Here is a 24,783-nt window from a genome sequence, read left to right on the forward strand (position 1 = left end):
GAACAAAGCTGTATATTTAACTGTATCTAATTTGAGATTTTTTTCCCCTTCTGGCTAGTTCCTTTAACAAAAAGCCCATGGAATTCAAAGAATAAAGAGGAAACAGCAACAAGTTTAAAAACAGCACATATCTTATGTCGGCAGTTCTTCACTCAATAGTATCGAACCATGAAAATTTCTAACTTAAGTATTAACATCCCAAAGTTCTCTGGGTCTGGTATTAAAACACATCCTGTCCCACTACTCAATACAAGCTCAAGTAACAGCACCTTGTTTTTCTATTAGGCACCTGTCAGCCCTTTAGCCTTCACATTCACTTAAATAACTTAAAGACCTGAACTCTAATTCCCACTTTCTCATGGGCAAGAATGCCAGCAACGTGGGATGGGTGTTGCAGCTTTTCAGTGGGTGGGGGAGGAGATGGTTTGGTTCCTTGGATGGGGACCATCTGTCAGAACACTATGGTGGTGGGGTGGCCTGCACCCTTGGTGTCTAGCGACTTTTTTGTTCTCCCGGGCTCCTGGAGTTTGTTCTGCATCCAGTTTTTTGTGCTTCCATTTCTACTTGTCTCAGCTCCAACTTCTTTCAGCTACTGACATGTTCTCTGTGTCTTGTAAATATCTTCGATTCTCTTATTATGCATTCTGCCAATATCACTTCTGCCATTTAACCATTGTGTTTTCCACCTAAGCACTTTACAGGACACTCTATTTCTTTCTCATACACCTTTGGCGGCTATGCCTCAGTTGCCTAGAATTTCCCTGCTTCTCTCTCCTCCTTCAAAACCAGCTCTTGAACCAAGCTTTTGGTCACCTCTCCAGTTATCTCCTTCTTTGGCGTGGCTTCATTATTTGGAGTACACCTCAGGAAGATTTTTCCCATGCTGAAGATGCTATATGTTTTTTCCCCTTCCCCCTTCTGTTTTTTTTTAATGTTGTTGGTAATATCCTCCAGTTTTAAGGAGGCCACACCTGAACCATGAACTCCTTTGTTCTCTCCATAGATGCTTCCTCACTTGCTCAGCTTCCAACATTTTCTAGGGAGGTTTTTTTTTTGTTCCTGATTTCCAGCATCGGCAGGTTTTTTTTTTCCCTCTTAGGCACTTTACAGCCTTCCGGACTCAATATCGAGCTCAACAATTTCAGATCATAACCTCGGTCCCCATTACATTTTTACTTATTTTTTATCCACACCTTTGTTTTGGCCCTTTCCCCCCCACTTTTTTTTCTCTCCCACATGGCAACTGTCTCCCATTCTGCCAGCGCATTTCACACCTAATCTAGTGCCGTCTTTTGTCTCCACCAGTCCTATCACCATCTCGTCTCGTTTTGAATACCTCTTAATGTCTCTTCACTTCTCTTTTGTTCTCTCCCAGCCTGGCCTCTTAATCTATTTCATTTCCTGTGCTTTTCCAGTCTTGACAAAGGGTTTTGCCCCGAAACGTTGACTCTATGGATGCTGCCTGGCCTGCTGAGTTTTTCCAGCATTTTCTGTTATTTTTTTCTCTCTGTTGCTGTGCCAGAACAAGAAACCCCTTTTTGTTTGCAGCTATTCAGCGCGCACACACGCACTCTCTCAATTAATGACAGCCTCACCCACCCACTCACATCATTATTTGTCACCTTTTAACTGTTTAAAGGACACATTCCACTGACCAAATTTGATTAACTATTACTTATCAATAAAGGCACCTTAAAAGAAAAAGCAATAAAATAGTAACATTTGAATTCAAGTGCATTGCGAAGAGTTGGTGCATCCTCAGCGGCTCAATGAGGTCACGGGCGAGTGTGACGTCAGAGCAGAGTGACGCCGGGCGAGTGAGTGTGACTCGCGGGGAGGGCAGGCTAGGCCGGGCGCGCATGCGCATGGCCTGGGAGAGGGGGGGACCGTGTTATTGAAGCGGACGCCATCGAAACGAGGTAGCGACAATGTTGAGGGGGTAGGCCTCGGCCTCGAGTTACACGTCACAGCGAGCTGAGCGGGGGCCCCCACCGACAGCCGGCCCGGCGGCACTTCAAGGGACAAGAGCGAGCGAGAGAAAGAGAGAGAACGAGAAAGAAAAGCAATGGACGTGGATATGGACTTAGATCAGGACCTGATGCAGAAATTTAGCTGCATGGGAACCACCGACAAGGATGTGCTCATCTCCGAGTTTCAGAGGCTGCTGGGCTTCCAGCTCAACCCGGCCGGCTGTGCGTTCTTCCTGGACATGACCAATTGGTAAGTCGCAGGCCTCTCTAGGCCCTTCCTTCCTGCCTTCCTCCTCCCCCTCCCTTTGATAGGCCGACTGTGCTGATTCCGGGCCTTGTTGTTGTGCGTCTTTTCCGCGGATTACATAAGCGGCTCCAGGGGGAGGGGGGACGCTACCATCCGCCTCCCAGCTCCGTTACCGAAGGGGTGATCGCTGGAGATTCGGGGAGGGGCCTGCGCCCCGGCCCTCTGCCACAAATGCACTTTCAGCACCACCGCGGCTGGGTGAACCGGCCGCCCGCTCCTTTTCTGTCGAGTCATTTTGCAGCGCCGCTGGAGAGTTGTGCGATTTGGTGATGTGCGGCCGGACGGTCTTTCCCAGCGATCCCTTGAGGTACTGGTTCTGGGCTGTGTTCAGGCAGATTTCTTATCTCTGATCGCGCACTCGTAGCTGGTAAGAGTTAATGGGAATTGGCTATCTTGTACATTAATATGGAAAGTTATAAACATACTTTCGATAGTCTTCTAGAAAGTTCCACGTAGTTTGCAGTATTTCCCAAGTTTTGTTTTAATACTGTACTGTACTAAGAATTTTCCAACTAATTTCTAGCAGATTTTCAATGCAGTGAAATTCTAGAAATCTGTTTAGGTAAGATTACATTTAAAAACTGACAAGCCAACCATATTTTCTTTCTTCCCTTTGCCCTCTTAAAAATTGTTACAGAAACTGAAGGGGATGTTCACCTGCTTGCTTTCCTTGGCATATTCTGAACTATTTTTGACAGTTTTTATATTTTGTGCAAGATGTTTTTATACTTAACATAGAAACGCTGCATGTCCAAACACACACACACACACACACACACATATAAATGCAAATTGTTGTTGTCCGCTATCTTAACCAGAAAAAAAAACTTGCAGTTGATATGCCTTTCCCATCTTTAAGACATTGCTTCACAGACAATAAATTATTTTTAGAAGTGTAATTTTTGTTATGTGGGCAAAATGTCGCAGCCAACTTGTGCACAACAAGGTTCTACAAACAGCATTGAAATAAATAGGCAATTACTTTTTTTCTATATATGCGGTGTTGGTTGAGTGATTAATGTTGGCTAGAACCCTGGTAGAGGCTGTTTTCCCTTTGTATTTCCCTTCACATCCCAAAAGTAAATGAGTGTGTAATAATATTTGGGAAAATCCAAGGATCCCAGGAATTTACCCAAAGTGCAATAGTTGACTTCCTGAAGAATTTGAATAGTTACAGTGGACCAGGAATTAAAATCATAAAAGGCCATTCGGCACATCATGCCTGAGGCAATACAGTCAATGTCCTGAACTTGAGTCCTACACTCATCGCCTTAATATCACACCAAAAGGAACATCTGTATCCCCTCGCCAACTTCATGTACCATAAGCAGAAATTTTTAATAAACTGAATCAAGTTCACCTTTCCGATTTAAACCCTTGAATTGTGTGTGCTACAGTACATAGTGATGATATGGTCGCAGTTTTCCACTTTACACGTTAATCTCCAACAGGAGTAGTGGTGGCAGGTTGCAACATGTAACAAAAACAACAATTTGCAATTATATAGTGCCTTTAATGTAGTAAAAGGCCCAAAGTGCTTCAAAGGAGCATTATGAAACAAAATTTGACACCGAGCTACATAAGGAGATATTAGGACAGATGACAAAAAGCTTCTAAGGAGCATCTTAAAGGAAGAGAGAGAGGCTGAGGGATGGAATTCCAGAGCTTAAGGCCCATGCAGCCAAATGCACGGCTGCCACTGGGGGAGTGATTAAAATTGGGGATGCGCAAGAGGCCAGACTTGGAGGAGCGCAGGGATCTTGGAGGGTTATAGGGCTGGAGGATGTTACAGAGATAGGGTGGGGCGAGGCCATGGAGGGATTTGAAAACAAGGATGATAATTTTAAATTCAAGTCGATGTTGGACTGGAAGCCATGTATGTCAGTGAACATGGGGGTGATGGGTGAACAGGTCTTTTTGCGAGTTAGAATACAGGCAGAGCGTTTTGGATGAGCTCAAGTTTGTGTAGGGTGGAAGATAGGAGGCCAGCCAGGAAGGCTTTGGATTAGTCGAGTCTCGAAGTAACAAAGGCATGGATGAGGGTTTCGGCAACAGATGAGCTGAGGCAGGGGCAGAGTCGGGCGATGTTACGGAGGTGGAAGTCGGCGGTCTTGGTGATGGCGCGGATATGTGGTCGGAAGTTCATCTCGGGGTCATATACGACACCAAGGTTGTGAACGGTCTGGTTGAGCCTCACAGTTGCCAGGGAGAGGGATGGAGTTGGTGGTTAGGAAATAGAGTTTGTGGTCTTCCCAATATTTAGTTGGAGGAAATTTCTGCTCATCCAGTACTGGTTGTCGGACAAGCAGTCTGACAATTTAGAGATTGTGATGGGCCGAGAGAGGTGGTGGTGAAATAGAGCTGGGTATTGTCGGCGTACATGTGGAACCTGATGTGTTTTCGAATGATGTCAGCGAGGGGCAGCATGTAGATGAGAAATCGGAAGATCCTTATGGGACTCCAGTGGTAATGGTGCAGAAGCCATTGCAGGCGATTCTCTGGATACGACTGGACAGACAAGAATGGAACCAGGCGAGGGCAGTCCCACCCAGCGGGATGAAGGAGGAGAGGTTTTGGAGGAGGATGGTATGGGTAACCATGTCAAAGGCTGCAGATCGGTCGAGTAGGTTGAGGAGAGATAGTTTACCACGGTTATAGTGTCACATAGGATGTCATTAGTGACTTTGAGGGCTGTTTCAGTCCTGTGGCAGGGGCAGAAACCTGATTGGAGAGAATCGAACATGGAATTGTGGGAAAGATGGACACAGAATTTGGAGGCAACAACATGTTCAAAGACTTTGGAGAGGAAAGGGAGATTGGCAATGGGGCGGTAGTTTACAAGGACAGGGGTCAAGGCTGTTTTTTTTGAGGAGGGGGCGATGACGGCAGATTTGAAGGTGAGGGGACATTACCTGAGGAGAGGGAACCGTTAACAAATCGGGGAGAGTGGTGCACTGAGATTTAGCGTTCCTTTCCTGGGGCTTCCTCATTTGGGTAAAAGTGTCTACAGTCCCCTTCACATTCAAGGATTGTGCTATCATTCTGTTTACACTATAAATCAACTTATTTTTGATAATATGCCTTGTGTTGATAACTGGGATGCTGTTCTGCTGCATAAAGTATGACCTTCTGCATTGTAAAGTTTTTGAAAGTGACGGTGATGAGGATTTTTAAAAATAATGTTCCATTCCGCCACCTTTACATATGGAGACTAAAAACGTAACGTATCAAGTTAATCATAGATCAATAATGTGAAGTTAATTCCACTGCTCTGCCAACCCTAGTTGTCAGCGTGCCAAATATCAATATATTTTGCCTTGTAGAAGTATCTCACTGCTACATACCACCATAGCTGTATTTGACAAGTAATTTCCTTCTCCAGTTGTAGCCTGCCACGTGCCAATATGGTGTAATAGAAATTGTTTGTGGGAGGAGGGGGGGGGGAAAACATCTCACTTTCTTGCGGTAAATCAGAGAAATAATCAAGAACAAAACCTGGTAAAATATCTCCTCCTGAGAATGGGTAGGAAGAATATTTGTATATGAACGAGTAAGCTGTTGGACATTGTGGTTCAAGGCTCAGAGACTTGAGAACAAAATCTAGGCTGACATTTCACTGCAGTACTAAATGAGCTGCACTGTTGGCGGTGCCGGCTTTTGGATGAGACGTTGAGCTGAGGCCCCGACTGCCCCCTCAACTGGGCATAAAAGATCCCATGGCAAAGAACAAGGGAATTCGTCCCGATGACCAGGCAAATATTTATCCCTCAACCAACATCACTGAAACAGATTAGCTGGGCACTATCACATTGCTGTTTGTGGGATCTTGCTGTGCACACATTGGTTGCTTCGTTTCTTACGTTACAACAGTGACGACCCTTCAAAAGTTGGTTGTAAAGTGCTTTGGGATGTCCTGAGGTCATGAAAGGTGCTATACAAATGCAAGTTATTTGTTTGTAAGGACTTGTGCTACTTTGCAGCGCCAGTCCATCTCCTGTTTTCTTTTGCATGTATGAGTTGAGTTTTGTGTGCAGTATTGTTGGAAGGAATAAACACCAAATAGCCAGTTACTGAAATTACTGTCTATCAAAAGCTAAGCTGTCAAAGGTGAGGAGGTCAGAGGCAGCGAATACATCTTTGGATGTTGGTTAGAAATATCCTCTAAACATCATTAGGGGCAACTTGTTCACAGAGTGGCGTTTGTCCTCGTAGAATTGTCCTCCAACCATGTTACTGCAACATTTTTCATCTAGTTTCCTGCATGTATGAATTACTTCACAAGCCGTCTAGCGTCTTGTTTTAAGCTGATCTAGCAACGCATTTTTTCAGTGTATGAAATAACTGCCTCGATGCAAGGGTTAAATCCAAGGCAACAGAAAATGCTGGAAAAACTCAGCAGGTCAGGCAACATCCGTGGAGAGAAATTTGAGTTGACGTTTCGGGTTGGACCCTTCTTCAAAACTGGAAAGAAAAGAAACTAGATCGGAGGCAGGGCTGCGATCGGACAAAAGAATAAAAGAAACAAAAGAAGTAAAAGAGATTAGAAGCTAGACGAGATAGTAATAGGCTGGGATTAGGTGTAAAGTGTACTGGCAGGGCAAAAGATAGCTGCCAGGTGTGAGAGAGAAACAAAAGGAAGGGGGGGGGGGGGAAAGGAGTGGAACAATTACAAGAGAAAATGAAATGGGGGCCGAGCTTATGATCTGAAATTGTTGAACTCGATATTGAGTCCGGAAGGCTGCAGACTGCCTAATCGGAAGATGAGGTGCTGTTCCTCGAGTTTACGTTGAGCTTCCGTGGAACAATACAAGAGGCCAAGGACGGTGAGGTCCGAGTGGGAATGGAGCGGTGAATTAAAATGACAGGCGACCGGAAGCTCGGGGTCACCCTTACGGACTGAACGGAGGCGTTCCGCAAAGCGGTCACCCAATCTGCGTTTGGTCTCCCCAATGTAGAGGAGACCGCATCGTGAGCAGCGAATACAGTATACTAGATTGCGAGAAGTACAAGTAAATCGCTGTTTCACCTGGAAAGGGGTGTTTGGGGCCCTGGACAGTGGGAAGGGGGGAGGTATAGGGGCAGGTGTTACATCTCCTCCGCTTGCACGGGAAGGTGCCAGGCGAAGAGGAAGGGCTGTTTGGGGTGATAGAGGAGTGGACTAGGGTGTCTCGGAGGGAGCGGTCCCTGCGGAATGCTGAAAGGGGAGGGGAGGGGAAGATACGTTTGGTGGTGGGATCACTTTGGAGGTAGCGGAAATGCCGGAGGATGATCCGTTGAATGTGGAGGCTGGTGGGGTGAAAGGTGAGGACAAGGGGAACCCTATCGTGGTTCCGGGAGGGAGGGGCAGGGGTGAGGGCAGAAGTGTGGGAGATAGAACTGACACGGTCGAGGGCAGTGTCAACCACAGTAGAGGGGAATCCTCGGTTGCGGAAAAAGGAAGACATGTCTGAAGCACTGGTGTGGAAGGTGGCGTCGTCGGAGCAGATACGGCGGAGGCGGAGAAACTGGGAGAATGGAATAGAGTCCTTACAGGAAGCGGGGTGGGAGGAAGTGTAGTCCAGGTAGCTGTGGGAGTCAGTGGGCTTGTAGTAAATATTGGTCGATAACCTATCCCCAGAGATGGAGACGGAGAAGTCGAGGAAGGGAAGGGAAGAGTCCGAGATGGACCATGTGAAGGTGAGGGAAGGGTGGAAATTGGAGGCAAAGTGAATGAAATTGTCAAGTTCGGGGCGAGAGCAGGAAACGGCACCGATAGTCATCAATGTCAATTCAATCCAAGGCATAATGCTTCATAAAAATGTAGTTTAGGAGGAAGCCATCACCCCATTACAAGAGCTAGCCACTTGATTTCAGTCTCCCAGCTTGTCTCTCTCATCCTTTCAAACCAGTCAGACAACATTGAATGTGTGAGATCTGAAAAAACGGGAAGCTTAGGCTTCCGAGAAACTCATGGAGGAGAAAATTCAGGGTTCGTAGCCTGCCTACCTGTCTTTAAATACATTTGGTGCTCTTGCACATGGTTAGAAGGAGAGGTGAACTCTGCTGTGAAGATGCTGACTTGAGTGAGTGATGCGTTTTATAGATGACAGGTGTTACGGAAATGGCAGTAAACTGAGCGGCCTGCTTTCATGTGAAAATAAATGCTTTGCCATTTTGGTAATCTGCTTCTCGAGTGGGATAACTAACTGCATAAAATAAAATTCAGCATAGTTTAATTTGAATTATATAATACGCAGAATTGTGCAATTTCTTGCATTGTAAGTGGTTACTTTATAAATTGTCACTACTCTTCAAAGTATGAGACTATCCTAATTGCTGGAAAACCCATCACCCTGGGGGAAGGCATGCAGGTTGTGAGCAAGGGGCAAAACCTCTTGTTTTAATCAAAGGCTGTAGTTGTACTCCAGGTACCATAGACTGGCATCTGCCACCTGTGATATGCAGTTCGCGCACCTTTTGTTTTATATAATGCTTTATTTCTTCATTCACGGGATGTGGGCGTTGCTAGCAAGGTCAGCATTTATTGCTCATTCCTAATTGCCCTTGAGAAGGTGGTGGTGAGTCGCCGCCTTGAACCGCTGCAGTCCGTGTGGTGAAAGTAGTCCCGCAGTGCTGTTAGGTAGGAAGGTAGGATTTTGACCCAGCGACGATGAAGGAATGGAGATATATTTACAAGTTGGGATGGTCTGTGACTTGGAGGGCAACTTCTCGGTGGTGGTGTTCCCATGTGCCAGCTGCCCTTGTCCTTCTAGGTGGTAGAGGATGCGGATTTGAGAGGTGCTGTCGAAGAAGCCTTGGTGAGTTGCTGCATCTTGTAGATGGTACACACTGCAGCCGTGTTGCGCCGGTGATGGAGGGAGTGAACATTTAAGGTGGTGGATGGGGGTGCAGATATACTGGATGGTGTTGACTGGTGCAGAGACAGCGGAGATCTGTACATGTGTAATTTGACATGTGCTGATCTTGAGAACACAAAGGAGAGCATTAGCTTTGTTGTAACATTGAAGATTCACTGCAAAGGTTTAAAAATTCAGACATTTCTAAAATGCAAGTTATAAAATAGCTTGTGTGAGATGACCTTGGGTTGGGGTTTTCCCATCACTTGGCCTTGGTGAACACGGGTCAGATTGACATTGAACATTCAAGCTGTAATGCTTTCTACATCAACGTACCGCTGAAACTGCTTTGCAGCAACACAAAAATAGTATTATTGTATCTAAATTCAACCAAATTGGCAGTTTGCTCTTAAATGCAGTCCAATGCTAATGTGCTGTTGCAAAGATGTTCTCACAAACATATGGAAACCCTGTTTTTGCTTTCGTGCATTTCTCTTAGCTCAGAATGCTGAGGCCAGTTGTGGACCCCTACTGCCATTTTGGCTGAGATTAGCTAACTTGGCACAGACTGGCGATCGAACCTGGGACCTTTCTGATTTGTATGGCTCAGTTCCACATTGGGTAATGTGTTTACAGCCGAGCTACTAGCAGCCTATTAAATGTGTTTTTATATGTTAACTGAGGCAGAATTTTTCTCCTTTTTTATGGTTTGAGATGCCTGTTTAACACTGAGGGTTTGGTATTAAATGTACTTGTGATTCCTTGTTGCACCAGACCTTCTGTTGTATTTAACTTGACTCGGATGATTTAATTCAATCAATTTATTCAATCTGAATAAATTTAGCATATGATTTTCCTACTGTTAACATACTTTTGAATGATTGCTTTCTTTACTTGGCTTTTCTGCTAGAAACATCATTACCAATAAATGTAAATTGATACACAATACCACCAGTACATTTGGTAGTACTGTATTCCAGTCATAGCTGAGGTTCCAAATCCCTTCACAAGTTTTCCATTTCCAGAACAATAGAGTAGGAGAAGGCTGTTAATTGCATTGAGCCATATTCTTCCAACAGACTGCACATGGTTGAGCTGCTGTCGAATGCCCCAAAATTTCTGTGTCCTCGTCTGATAGATTTCACCATGACCAGCATTTTCCTAACATCTCATGCCCAATTGGTTTACCTTTTAGTTATCCATAAAATCTCCTTGCCGTCTTGAGCTTTTCAAAGGTAATGGTATCGTTCCTGAGATCCAGTACAAGGTAAATTGGGCTCAAGGCAAGTTGGACTGAGATTAAACTATTTAAATAGGCTCTGAAATCCATTGTGTAAGTAGTTGAGTTTTTTATTCATCACATAGAAACATAGAAGATAGGAGCAGGAGTAGGCCATTCGGCCCTTCGAGCCTGCTCCGCCATTCAATGAGCTCATGGCTGATCATCCAAATTCAGTACCCGGTCCCTGCCTTCTCCCCATATCCCTTGATCCCTTTAGCCTTAAGAAATATAGCCAACTCTTTCTTGAATATATTTAATGAACTGGCCTCCACTGCCCTCTGTGGCAGAGAATTCCACAGGTTCACCACTCTCTGGGTGAATAAATTCTTCCTCATTTCAGTCCTAAATGGCTTACCCCTTATCCTTAGACTATGACCCCATGTTCTGGACTCCCCGGCCATCATAAACATCCTTCCTGCATCTAGGCTGTCCAGGCCTGACAGAATTTTATAGGTTTCGATGAGATCCCCTCTCAATCTTCTAAACTCCAGTGAGTATAAGCCCAATCGACACAATCTCTCCTCATACGTCATTCCTGCCATCCCAGGTATCAGCCTGGTGAATCTTCGCTGCACTCCTTCCATGGCAAGAACATCCTTCCTCAGGTAAGGCGACCAAAACTGCACACAATATTCAAGGTGCGGTCTCACCAAGGCCCTGTACAACTGTAGCAAGACACCCTTGTTCCTGTACTCGAACCCTCTTGCTATGAAGGCCAACATACCATTTACCTTCTTAACCGCCTGCTGCACCTACATGCTTACCTTCAGCGACTGGTGCACAAGAACACCCAGGTCTCTCTGCACGTCCCCTTCTCCCAATCTATTGCCATTCAAAAAATAATCTGCCTTCCTGTTTTTGCCACCAAAGTGGATAACCTCTCATTTATCCACATTGGGCAGAAACATGGCAAATGCACTCTAATCACCCAACCTGTCCAAATCGTACTGGAGCTGGACGTGTGCGTTGCTGGCAAGGCCAGCATTTATTGCCCATCCCTAATTGCCCTTGAGAAGATGATGGTGAGCTGCCGCCACCTTGAACCGCTGCAGTCCGTGTGGTGAAGGTACTCCCACAGTGCTGTTAGGGAGGGAGTTGCAGGATTTTGACCCAGCGACAGTGAAGGAATGGCAATATATTTCCATGTCAGGATGGTGTGTGACTTGGAGGGGAACTTGGAGGTGGTGGTGTTCCCATGCGCCTGCTGCCCATGTCCTTCTAGGTGGTAGAGGTCGTCGGTTTGGGAGGTGCTGTCGAAGAAGACTTGGTGAGTTGCTGCAGTGCATCTTGTAGATGATACACACTGCAGCCATGGTGCGCCAGTGGTGGAGGGAGTGAATGTTTAAGGTGGTGGATGGGGTGCCAATCAAGCGAGCTGCTTTGTCCTAGATGGTGTCGAGCTTCTTGAGTGTTGTTGGAACTGCACTCATCCAGGCAAGTGGAAAATATTCCATAACACTTCTGACTTGTGCCTTGTAGATGGTAGAAAGGCTTTGGTGAGTCAGAAGGTGAGTCACTCGCCGCAGAATACCCAGCCTCTGATTTGCTCTTGCAGCCACAGTATTTATGTGGCTGGTCCAGTTAAGTTTCTGGTCAATGGTGACCCCCAGAATGTTGATGATGGGGGATTTGACACTGGTTATGAAATTGAATGACAAGGGGCAGTGGTGGTTTCTTGTTGGAGATAGTCATTGCCTTGCACTTGTGTGGCGTGAATGTTGCTTGTCACTTATCAGCCCAAGCCTGAATGTTGTTGAGATGAAGGGAATAACAAAGCCGCTATCTAATCTTTAAAAAAAATGAAGCAATTAAAAAGGATTATGCATGATAGAATTTGTTTCGTGTGTGTGATTTTTTTGTTTTTGTTATATCTCTCCTCCATTCCCTCAAGGTGTTGGCTCCTTGCTAAGATATGATTCCACTCGCGCTGTGTGCCCACTAGTACCTTGCCAGCGTGGCTTGGTTATCGTTGATAACAGAGCTTTGACTGTAAGTGTGACAGGTGATTTGACTGGGCACACTGTGTATTTTTGGCTTTCCCTGCTCACCCCATTCAATTCCAAGCAGAACTTGGATTTCAGCAGTTCCTTGTGTAGAGAAAATGTTTTGAATGCGAAAGAAAAGAAAAAGACTTGCATTTATATAGCGCCTTTCACGACCACCGGGCGTCTCAAAGCGCTTTACAGCCAATGAAGTACTTTTGGAGTGTAGTCACTGTTATATTGTGGGAAACGCGTCAGCCAATTTGCACACAGCAAGCTCCCACAAACAGCAATGTGATAATGACCAGATAATCTGTTTTAGTGATGTTGATTGAGGGATAAATATTGGCCCCGGGACACCGGGGATAACTCCCCTGCTCCTCTTCGAAATAGTGCCATGGGATCTTTTACGTCCACCTGAGAGAGCAGACGGGGTCTTGGTTTAACGTCTCGTCAGAAAGACGGCACCTCAGACAGTGCAGCACTCCCTCAGCAATGCAGCATGGGATGTGCACTTTCAGCAGGGGTTGCAGCATAATGGTCAGGAGTCAATGTCGGAGCTGCTTTCCCTTCTGCCCCTCCAAATGCACAAGTGCTGAAACTGGTTGCAGCATTCCCAGTTGACCTCCTCTAACTAAGAGGAGATCAGGGATTGAATCTGGGACGCTCCTGGTTTGTGAGGTTCAGTTCCTCACTCAATAAACTTGTAGAGCTATCAGGAGAGTGCATGCATGCTTTTTGAAGATTGGTTTGTACAGTGCTGATGATGATGTCATGGTGATTTAGGTTATTGAAGATGAAACTAAGGAGCTGAAATAACTTTTGTAATTGATGGATCTTAATTTTACTTCATTGATATATCTCCATCATAAGTGTTAGGGACCTGACATCAACACTTGCTGTTTACAGATAAACAGTAACCAAAGAGAATTGGATGTAACAAAAAGATGTTGGAACTCTTCAAAAGTATCTGAGGTTCTATTTAAAAAAAATATACCAGATTACAGCTCCTTCTGAAATACCTCTTACAAATTTTGGGTCTGCAATAGATATTCTTCAGGGCTCAGTGTTGTTGTCTCTACGTAAGTGGATCCTGAATTTCTTTTGATCAGGAGTTTACCTTAACTACCCAATATCTTATCGTATGATGGCATGACCCGGAGTTGTAATGACGAAAATCCCTTGTTATGTGAACTGGGTACTGTAATCTTACACGTACCCACATTTGCATTTTTTTTCTATCTTTCAAAACTCTAGCGAGACAAGACCAACAGACTGATAGATTTTACTAATCTATGTAACTGGACAGAGTACCATTTACAGTAAATTCTAACCTTTTTGTAGCACTTGTCATAACATAGACAATAACAAACACCACCGCACTGTCCAGTTAGTGGGCTAAATATCCTCTATGACCAGTCATTTCTTTGATAAGTTTAAGGAGAGAGTAAGAAACAATGCAGTGAGTCTTGATTTCAACATGAGGACATGTATATTGAGTGGGCTTATTTGAAACTTAAGAGAACAAGAGTTCAGAGGAATAATCAAAGTTGTATCCATCAAAATAAAGAAAGATTGTGATGAGAGGGAGGAAGGGGGGTGTGGGACGAGATACAGGTGTGAAATTAAAAAATTGGAATAAATGAATGCTCATTAGGCAAACAACAGGAATGTGAGGGATGTATTGGGGGAGCGACCCAAGAATTCGGGGTGGGGTGGGGTTGCGGGGATGAAGTATTGAAGTCTTGGCCAAACTTGGACTTTATATGGAATCAAGAGCTGTTCAATGGAAAATAAATGTGGCACAAAGGGAGATTGAAGCAGCTTCAGTAATGGAAGAACTGTGGGAGTTCGGTTTTGGATCAGAACAGTGAGTGAAATCACAAATGTCATTAGATGAATTTGGGCTGTTGAAATTAAGGTGCTGTTAGTGCATTCTCTGGCAGTTCAGCTATCATAAATGTTATTGGATCCTTCTTTCTCTGTTCTTTCATTCCCCCTCCCCTCAATACACAGTAGAGATACAGAATAGAAGCCTGTTAAGTAACCACATAACCCTATACTCCAAGTTGCTTCAGGAGTGAGTTTAACTGTGGAGATAGGTTTTGATCACCGTAGACAATAGGCTATATTGGATTATTTAGTATTCTATAAACATATTGATTTAGTAAGTTAGCTCGAAGATCAAATGCCCTTTGAAATGTGAAGCTCCGCCTCAGTCTTGCCCGATGGTAGTATTGATAAACTTAGTGTGTAATGACCAATGGTTGCAAACTTGGCCCCCAAGCATTACGGTGCAGTTATCACATTTTGTAGGAAGCATTTTCTCAGTTTTGATTGCATAATTGGGTAATTGTGTTGATTTTAAACAGTATTTTGTGTTTAGGGTGGATTAATGCTCCATGTATTTCAACAACTACTTGCATTTATATAGTGTCTTTAATGTGTCAAAACGTCCCAAGGCACTTCACAAACCAGACATGGAGGGTTTTGAATGCCAGGATGAGAATTTTAAATTCGATGCGTTGCTGGACCAGCAACGCAATGTAGGTCAGCGAGCACAGAGGTGATGGGTGAATGGGGCAGGGTGTGAATTAGGATACGGACAGCAGTTTTGGATGAACTGAATTAAGGATGATTTCGAGGGGTAAAACAAGAGTAGTTTAAAAAATGTATACATGCCATGTAAGTTCTCAAAAGTAAGATTTGAAAGTCCTATTGTAACTCCAAGTTATCAGCTTGCATTCTCTTTTCCTGCCCCCCAATTTTGGATGTATTTGGAATAGAGGGGAAATCTTTGAATAAAAGTAGGTAAATATGTGTTGAAATATGACAGTGACCAATTACAAGCATTTTTAGCATGTAAATACCTTCATATTGTTACTTTATATCTGTGCCAAGTATTCACTGGCATTTGTACCAGAGAGCAAAGTGTAATGCTACCAATGCTGTTCTGTACTTTGAACAGCACAAGTGTTCTGGTATGTGTGTATGTGCATTGAGCTCATTGTACATTATTGCTGATGGGAGACTTCTCCATTTCAGACTACATCAAAATTTGGATCATTTATAGGTACGGTTCATTTCAGACGTGTGCTAAAAGACTAATGACCAAACTTCTGTGCAAATGGAGCTCTTAACAAATAGATTCTAAAACTCGACCAAATTATGTGCTGGACGCTGGCTCAGAAATAGCATTGGTAAAAATTTCACAGCGAGATCACCTGCCTGCCGCCTGAGTTAAGGAATTGTGCATGACATGGGATGTCAAATTCATGAGTTGCTGTACTGTCACCACTTCAGTTTCAGGTACTGAATCTTTGAAAGTGTGGTCATCCGTTCACGTACCATCGCGTTGACTCTTCACTACACTATTGGAACTAGTGGCAACTTTAACCATAACTTTAAATCCAGCATAGGAGATTGGACTTGGTAATAAATGGATTCAAGGAGGTAGAACTACAGATAGATCTCACAAAGATGATTTAAAGTTTGTGTAGTTGATTATTTTCATTAAAAGAAACTAGTCCTTCCAGTGTATTGAAAGTTAGCATGGTAATCTATTTGGTAGCGTTTATGGCAGAAGTATTGTACAGTACATGCAAAATTACACCAAGTCCAGTACACTAAGTTCAAGGAGCAGATGCTAATTTTACACAGTAAGTATTAAAGGGAGGGTGGCTGATGGAATGCTGTTGATCACCTAGCAGTCAGCTCCATATAGCACTGAAAGAAACCGGAGAGCAAGTCACAAAATATGAGATTTAGCAGCTCGGATTCAACCATGCCAACTCCTGGTTCGTTGATGCTTTGGGAATGGGTCTTGATGCGTGTGGGGAATGGGTCTTGATGCGTGTGGGGAATGGGTCTTGATGCGTGTGGCGAATGGGTCTTGATGCGTGTGGCGAATGGGTCTTGATGCGTGTGGGGAATGGGTCTTGACGCGTGTGGCGAATGGGTCTTGATGCGTGTGGCGAATGGGTCTTGATGCGTGTGGGTCTTGATGCGTGTGGGTCTTGATGCGTGTGGGGAATGGGTCTTGATGCGTGTGGGGAATGGGTCTTGATGCGTGTGGGGAATGGGTCTTGATGCGTGTGGCAAATGGGTCTTGATGCGTGTGGGTCTTGATGCGTGTGGGAAATGGGTCTTGATGCGTGTGGGGAATGGGTCTTGATGCGTGTGGGGAATGGGTCTTGATGCATGTGGGGAATGGGGATTGATGCGTGTGGGGAATGGGGATTGATGCGTGTGGGGATTGATGCGTGTGGGGAATGGGTCTTGATGCGTGTGGGGAATGGGTCTTGATGCGTGTGGGGAATGGGTCTTGATGCGTGTGGGGATTGATGCGTGTGGGGATTGATGCGTGTGGGGATTGATGCGTGTGGGGATTGAGGCGGTCTTTTAAAACGTTTGAGCTGCAAAAGTTTTTAAACTGTAGAATTCTCATTGTTTATTTAGGGATTTTAAAACTCTTGAGTTTAAATTCCTGGTTATGACAAATACAATTTTAAAGTCTAGATTAAAATGAACCCTGATGTAATAAAACTCACGACGCACTTGGTTTGAGTATAAAGCAAGGCTTTAATCAACTTGTTTCAGAACATGGAAGTCTAGTTGTATCCACTAGCTCCTTGTCTTTACAAAATGTCCCGGGCAAGCTGGGGCCAACGCCCAAGTATTTATACTCCTTGGACGGCAACACCAGCTGGCCGTCCAGTGTTATTTCATAGCTAGTTTCTCGATGATGAGATTTATGACATTCCCTATTGTAGTAAGGCATCATGACCACAAATATTTGCAGCTCTTGCTGGTGCTGTGAATTCATGGAAATTTTGGCTGGGTAACTTGCACATAAGAACAATGAGCCCTAACTGTCCAGCCAAGAGCACCCTACCAGTCAGCAAGTATACCAATACGTTGTGTTAGTAAGCTGTGCAGTTTTAGCAGGTTAAGTTCCAGTGCACACTTTGTGGGAGTGACTTGCCGCTTGGCTCTTGTCAACCTTCATCTGAGCTGTATGGACTTGGTTGTGGGATGTTCTGGGTAGAGATAAAAGGGGAGTAATCAAATCGACAAGCTGCACAATTTCAATAGATCCAAAAATCACCATTATGATATTTGCTGTTGGGGATGGATATACTTAAAGAAACTGAATTGAATAATTGTACAGACACAAAAAAACCAGAATCCTTCACCCTTATTGGAGTAGTTGTTACATAGAGGAGCAATGTCATTGAGATTATGACATTCAGACTAATGTTCCAGAATTTGGGCACCTTTTAAGACTGCAACTAAATTTTAGAGTGTATGTAGTTGTGCTCACTGCCGTAAGCTACTACATTATCTGAAATTTACTTCATTTTATAAAATATACTAAAAATTTATATCATTTGGTACCCAATGAATAGGCAAAATTAGCGCTTTTTTTGTTGTTAAAAATGTTTAATCACACCAAGCAGAGCTGCTCTGCTGTTACGCCAGCAGTGCTGTCAGTTTAAATATGGGGGGATTGAGCAGATGGGAGCTTTCAGGCCATCGGCAACCCAACCTGGTTTCCCAGGTAGGATCTAGAATAGTGACTGATAAGAGAAGCTCATTGTCGCATCTTCCAACTGATGAGTGCATCTGTCCAGTTAGTGGAGCATCAACCAGCAATAGAAAATTCTCACCTTTTATTAGGGATCTTTAAACTGTTAAATCCAGAGACTAGGTATGATATCAAATGCTTTTAAGATGCAACAGGGATAAGATGCAATGGGGATGGCTAGCATTTCCTTTTTAAATGGGCCTGAAGGGAAAATGAATTGCAGTTTGAAGTGTTGACAATCTTTATATCTTTTGTTCCAAAAATAAGTAGAAATGTACAAGGAGGAAGAGAACAAGAATGTTTGCTTCTGATTTTTAGAAGACTAACTGATATTTTGCGTTGCTGTTAAGGAATCCATGAGGTCTTAGGTAGTGCTCATCAGTTTATCTTCATGCTCATGTTATGAGCGCTTCTGTTTATTGTCACATTTGTTAAAGTTGGATTTTGAACATCTTTGAGAATGGGGCTTTACAATAAAATTGCAAATAATATAATTTCACATTGAGGTACACAACTTCTGGGAATAATTAGGACAGTCTTGCTTTCAACAGATTATTTGCTAGCTACATAAGCTGGAAAATAAAAACTTTTAGATTTGATAATCCTGCAAAATAGGAGTCCATTCTGCACTGAGTGATTTTCTGTACGGGCTGCTCCTGCACACACTCCACTTCCTTGCTTTCATCTTCTGCCTAGACCTGTCCCAATGTTCCATCTTGCAGTCTGGCGGAGGTGTGGGAGCCCCCAATGGAAGGGTCTCGGCAGAGATCCTTCCCTGCACCATTGAGGATCTGGGGTGGAGAGTGTTGCATGGAGCGTGGTAGTGAGCCACTTCACAGACATCCCGGCCACGTGTAATTTCTGCAGCTTGGAGGAAAACATGTTTCACGAGTCTGAGACGTTGTTAAGTGGGCTGCTCATCAATTTGGTGTAACTTCAGCCCCACGTTTCTGATCTTGGGCCACCCGATATGGAGGAGGCAGGCAGGTCAGAGGACCTTCTCCCGAACCTGGTACAGACAGCCATTCACTGGTCTTGGTTGAACGGGACACCACGGGGAGGGTTTCTCTGGCTGACTTGCCTCTCTTCTGTGGTCTTTTTTGCGCCTGGGCGATCGTGGAGAGGGAGCATGCGACGTTCACTAGTGCGCTCAAGACTTTCTGCGGTGGGTGGGCACCACAGGGCGTTCATTGCATAATTGATAGATTTAACTAAATACTGATTTAGGTTAAGTTTCAATTAGTTTGATTAGAGCCGGTTAAATAATTTTTAGTGGTGCCTTCTTAAAGGGGGCACTTATGGAACTGATTATTTGTCCCGTGACACTGGGGAACCAGGTGTTGCCTTTACCAGTCTAATTAAAAAAGGCAAAATTGCAGTGTAAATGTTCAGTTTGATTGTCATTTGTTTATATTTAAATAATGATACAAGGCTCCCCGATGACGCACCACGTCTATTTATTAATTAGCTAAGCCATACAGAGATTGGGAAGGTCCAAGATTTGACCCCTGGCCTGTGCTGTGCTTGCTGATCCCAGCTGAGGTGTGGAACATAACATAAGACGCAGCAACAGGAGATTTGGCCCCTCGAGCCTGCTCCGCCATTCAATAAGATCATGGCTGGACTGATTTTGGCCTCAACTCCACTTCCCTGCCCGCTCCCCATAACCCTCGACTCCCTTACCGTTCAAAAATCTGTCTATCTCCACCTTAAATATATTCAATGACCCAGCCTCCACAGCTCTCTGGGGAAGAGAATTCCAAAGATTCATGGCCCTCTGAGAGAAGAAATTCCTCCTCATTTCTGTTTTAAATGGGTGCCCCCTTATTCTGAAATGATGCCCCCTAGTTCTAGATTCCCCCATGAGGGGAAACATCCTCTCTGCATCTACCCTGTCAAGTCCCTGCAGAATCTTGTATGTTTAAATAAGATCCCCCCTCATTCTTCTAAACTCCAATGACTATAGGCCCAACCTTTCTTCATAAGACAACCCTTTCATCTCCGGAATCAACCTCGTGAACCTTCTCCGAACTGCCTCCAATGCAAGTATATCCTTCCTCCAGGTGTGGTCTCACCAATGCCCTGTACAGTTGTAACAAGACCGAATAACTAGGGCAGTAGACAGGGCTTTAAACGAATGAAGGAGGGGGGGGGGGTGGTGGGGGGAGGATTCAGGAAACAGTAAATTTAAAAGCCCCGAGAGAAATGTCAAGGCTCCAGAGTAGAGTTTTGGGTAAAAATAAGCAGAATGGGTCAGGAAGGGACAGAGAGAGTAACAAAGGTAATAACGCATCAGTGACGAAGGTGACATCAGGGAAAGATAGAAATAAGTCAAAGCTAAAGGCACTATATCTGAATGCATGAAGCATTCGCAACAAAATAGATGAATTAATAGCGCAGATAGAAATTAACAGGTTTGACCTAATAGCTATAATGGAGACGTGGTTACAAAGTGGCCAAGGTTGGGAACTAAATAGTCCAGGATACTTAACTTTTAGAAGAGATAGGCGAAATGGAAAAGGAGGACGGGTAGTCCTGATAAAGGATGGGATAAAGACAGTAGAGAGAGGATCTTAACTCCGAAAATCAAGAAGTAGAATCAGTTTGGGTGGAGCTAAGAAATAGCAAGGGGCAGAAAACATTGGTGGGAGTTGTTTATAGGCCCCCAAACAGTAGTAGTAATGTAGGGCAGAGTATAAATCAGGAAATTAGAGGGGTATGTAACAAGGGTAATACAGTGATCATGGGGGACTTTAAGCTACATATAGATTGGGCAAACCAAATTTGCAGTAATAGTGTGGAGGACGAATTCATGGAATGTATGCAAGTAGTTTTCTCAATATGTTGAGGAACCAACTAGGGAACAGGCTATTTTAGATCTAGTATTGTGCAATGAGAATAATAACCTTGCAGTAAAGGGGCCTTTAGGGAAGAGTGACCATAATATGATAGAATTTTATATTGAGTTTGAAAGTGATTTCAGTTAAATCTGAAACTAGGGTCTTAAATCTAAACAAAGCAGACTACTTGGGTATGAGGGGTAAGTTGGCTACAGTAGATTGGGAAACTACATTAAAAGGTATGACGGTAGACAAGCAATGGCTAGCATTTAAAGAATTAATACATAATTTACAACAAATATACATTCCTTTTAAGGCACAAAAACCCCACAGGAAAAGTGGTCCAACCGTGGCTAACAAGAGAAGTTAAAGATAGTATTAGATTAAAGGAAAAGGCTTATAATGTTGCCAGAAAGAGTAGTGAGCCCGAGGATTGGGAGGATTTTAGAATTCAGCAAAGGAGGACCAAGAAATTGATAAAGAAAGGGAAAATAGAATATGAGAGTAAACTAGCGAGAGATATAAAAACAAACTGTATAAGCTTCTATAGGTATGTAAAAAGAAAAAGATTAGCAAAGTAAATGTGGGCCCCTTACCGGCTGAAACAGGAGAAATTATAATGGGGGAAAAAAGAAATGGCAGAGAAATTAAACAAATACTTTACGTCTGTCTTGAAACGGGGAACTACAGACCAGTTAGCCTGACATCAGTAGCAGGGAAAATGCTAGAAGACGCAAAAAACTTTCTGGAAATAGTGGAGAACCAAGGCTCCAGTGGGAATGAGGAACTGAAATTAGTATTAGTAAAAAAAAAAGTACTGGAGAAATATAATGGAACTGAAAGCCAATAAATCTGGACCTGATCGCCTATATCCTAGGGTTTTAAAAGAGGTGGCTATAGAGATAGTGGATGCATTGGTTGTCATTGTCCAAAATTCCATGGATTCTGGAACGGTTCCCGCGGATTGGAAGGTAGCAAATGTAACCCCACTATTTTAAGAAAGGAGGGAGAGAGAAACTGGGAACTACAGACCAGTTGAGCCTGACATCAGTGGTAGGGAAAATGCTAGAATCGATTATTAAGGACGTGGTAACAGGGCATTTATAGAAAATAATAAAAGGATTGGGCAGAGTCAACACGGATTTATGAAAGGGAAATCGTGTTTGACAAATCTGTTAGTTTTTTGAGGTTGTAACTAGCAAAATAGATAAGGGGGAACAAGTGGATGTGGTGTATTTGGATTTTCAGAAGGCATTCGATAAGGTGCCACACAAGAGGTTATTAAACAAAATTAGGGCTCATGGGATTGGGGGTAATATACTAGCCTGGATTGAGGATTGGTTAAGGGACAGAAAACAGAGTAGGAATAAACGGGTCATTTTCGGGTTGGCAGGCTGTAACTAGTGGGGTACCACAAGGATCAGTGCTTGGGCCTCAGCTATTCACAATCTACATCAATGATTTGGATGAGGGGACCAAATGTAATATATCCAAGTTTGCTGATGGTACAAAGTTGGGTGAGAATGTAAGTTGTGAGGAGAATGCAAGGAGGCTTCAAGGGGATATAGACAGGCTAAATGAGTGGGCAAGAACATGGCAAATGGAATATAATGTGGAGAAAGATATGTGAAGTTATCCACTTTGGTAGGAAAAATAGAAAAGCAGAGTATTTTTTAAATGGTGAGAGATTGGGAAATGCTGGTGTTCAGAGGGACCTGGGTGTCCTTGTACACAAATCACTGAAAGTTAACATGCAGGACAGAAAGCAAATGGTGTGTTGGCCTTTATTACAAGAGGATTTGAATATAAGAGTGAAGATATCTTACTGCAATTATATAGGGCCCTGGTGAGACCGTACCTGGAGTATTGTATACAGTTTTGGCCTCCTTACCTGAGGAAGGATATACTTGCCATAGAGGGAGTGCAATGAAGGTTCACCAGACTGGTTCCTGGGATGGGGGGAGTGTCCTATGAGGAGAGATTGAGTAGACTAGGCCTATATTCTCTAGAGTTTAGAAGAATGAGAGGTGATCTCATTGAAACATACAAAATTCTTGACAGGGTAGATGCAGGGAGGATGTTTCCCCTGGCTGGGGTGTCTAGAACCAGGGGTCACAGTCTAAGAATAAGGAGTCGGCCATTTAGGACTGAGATGACGAGAAATTTCTTCGCTCAGAGGGTGGTGAATCTTTGGAATTCTCTACCCCAGAGGGCTGTGGAGGCTCAGTCGTTGAGTATATTCAAGACAGAGATCGATAGATTTTTGAATATTAAGGGCATCAAGGGATAGTACAGGAAAGTGGAGATGAAGTAGAAGATCAGCCATGATCTTATTGAATGGTAGAGCAGGCTCAAAGAGCCAAATGGCCTATTCCTGCTCCTATTTCTTATGTTCTTCCACTGCTTCTGTTCTGTGGCCCACCTCATTGAGACTGCTCTTGCATCATTCTGCTCTGACCAGTTCCAATACAGTTATCACATTTTCAGTTTCTGGATGGTCACATTCTGAGTTCCCCAAGGATCCATCCTCGGCTCCCTTCTCTCCCTCATCTATATGCTGTCCCTGTAACATCTGTTTTCACAGGGTAAGCTCCCACATGTATACTGAAGATGCTCCGCTCTAACTCTCCACCCCTTCCCTAGACACCTCAACCATGTCTATGCTGGCATACTACTGTCTGGCAAATTGGTAATTGTTTAGGAGACAGAGATGGGATAAAGAGAATGTACGCTGATTGGCGAAATGTGCCACGTGGTATTCCCCAGGTATCTGTACTGGGACATTAGCATTTCACCGTATATCAATGACTTGGATGAGGTAATCGAGTTGCACATCCAAGTTTGCAGGTAACAGTAAATTAGGAGGTACAGTAGGTTGTGTAGATGGGAGCAGGAAGTTAAAAAGGAACATGGATAGATTAAGTGAGTGGGCAAAATTATGGCAGATGGAGTTCAATGTGGAGAAGTATGAGGTCATCCACTTGGGATCCAAGAAAGACCAATTGGAATATTTTCTTAATGGCGAGTGAGTAGAGACTGGAGGAGCCAAGGGATTTGGGTGTTCAGGAACACAAATTACTAAAAGCTAGTGCACAGGTACAAAAAGTAATTAAAATAGCTGATGGAATGTTGGCTTTTATCAAGGGGACTGGAAAGAAGTTATGCTTCTGCTGTACAGAGCCTGGTCAAACGCCACTTGGAGTACTGTGTTTAGTTTTGGGGCACCGCACCTCAGGAAGGTTATATGGCCTTGGAGAGGGTACAGCACAGATTCACCAGAATTGTACCAAGACACGCAGGGTTAAATTATGAGGACAGGTTGCTTAAACCTGGCTCGTATTCACTTGAGTTTAGAAGGTTGAGGGGTGATCTAATTGGGTAAGGGTATCTAGGGATATGGATCAAAGGCAGGTAAATGGAATTGAGGTACAGGTCATCCATGATCAAATTGAATGGTGCAACAGGCTTGAGGGGCTGAATGGCCTACTCCTGATCCTATGTTGTGGGTGAGCCAGGATTTCCTACAATTGAAAAGCAGGACGGTCTAAGCCATTCACTCCATCGCCTTCCCTGGCTGGTTGCTCATGTTAAACCAGACTGCTCGCATCCTTGGCGTCCCGGTAAATCCATAGCTGAGCTTCAAACCTCGTATCCACTACCAAGTACAGGCTAGGTACAGTCTTACAAGGGGGAAGGGTAAGGGAACCAAAGCAAGGGCTCCTTGGATGACGAGGGAGATAAAGAAGATGATGAAACAAAAAAAAGAGGATGTATGATGCATGTCAGGTGAATTCTTCAAGGGAGAACCAGACCAAATACAGTAAGTTGAGAGGGGAAGTGAAGATGAAAATAAGATTGGCAAAGAGAGAATATGAGAGTAGAATGGCGGATAACATAAAAAGGAACCCAAAAATCTTCTGCTGGCATGTAAACAGTAAGTGGGTCGTAAGCGACAGGGTGGGGCCTATTAGAGACAAAG

General features: G+C 43.9%; 1 protein-coding gene across 5 annotated transcripts in view; it reads left to right on the plus strand.

Moving 5' to 3' along the window:
* The first annotated feature begins 1,856 nt into the window (after positions 1–1,856).
* Positions 1,857–24,783, plus strand: part of ilrun (inflammation and lipid regulator with UBA-like and NBR1-like domains) — a 101,924-nt gene continuing 78,997 nt past the window's right edge. The window contains exon 1 of one of the 5 annotated variants that reach the window (XM_086011510.1): positions 1,857–2,220. In XM_086011510.1, coding sequence (XP_085867636.1) covers positions 2,066–2,220 — 155 coding nt within the window. In that variant the 5' untranslated portion in view covers positions 1,857–2,065. Of the gene's footprint in view, positions 2,221–2,336; positions 2,585–24,783 lie in introns of those variants that run through there. The other 4 variants (XM_086011511.1, XR_015081727.1, XM_086011512.1 and 1 more) reach the window with 4 other exon arrangements.

The sequence above is a fragment of the Somniosus microcephalus genome, chromosome 18 (genome assembly GCF_052327205.1).
Source record: "Somniosus microcephalus isolate GS21.2 chromosome 18, FLI_Smic_1.0, whole genome shotgun sequence".
NCBI lineage: Eukaryota > Metazoa > Chordata > Chondrichthyes > Squaliformes > Somniosidae > Somniosus > Somniosus microcephalus.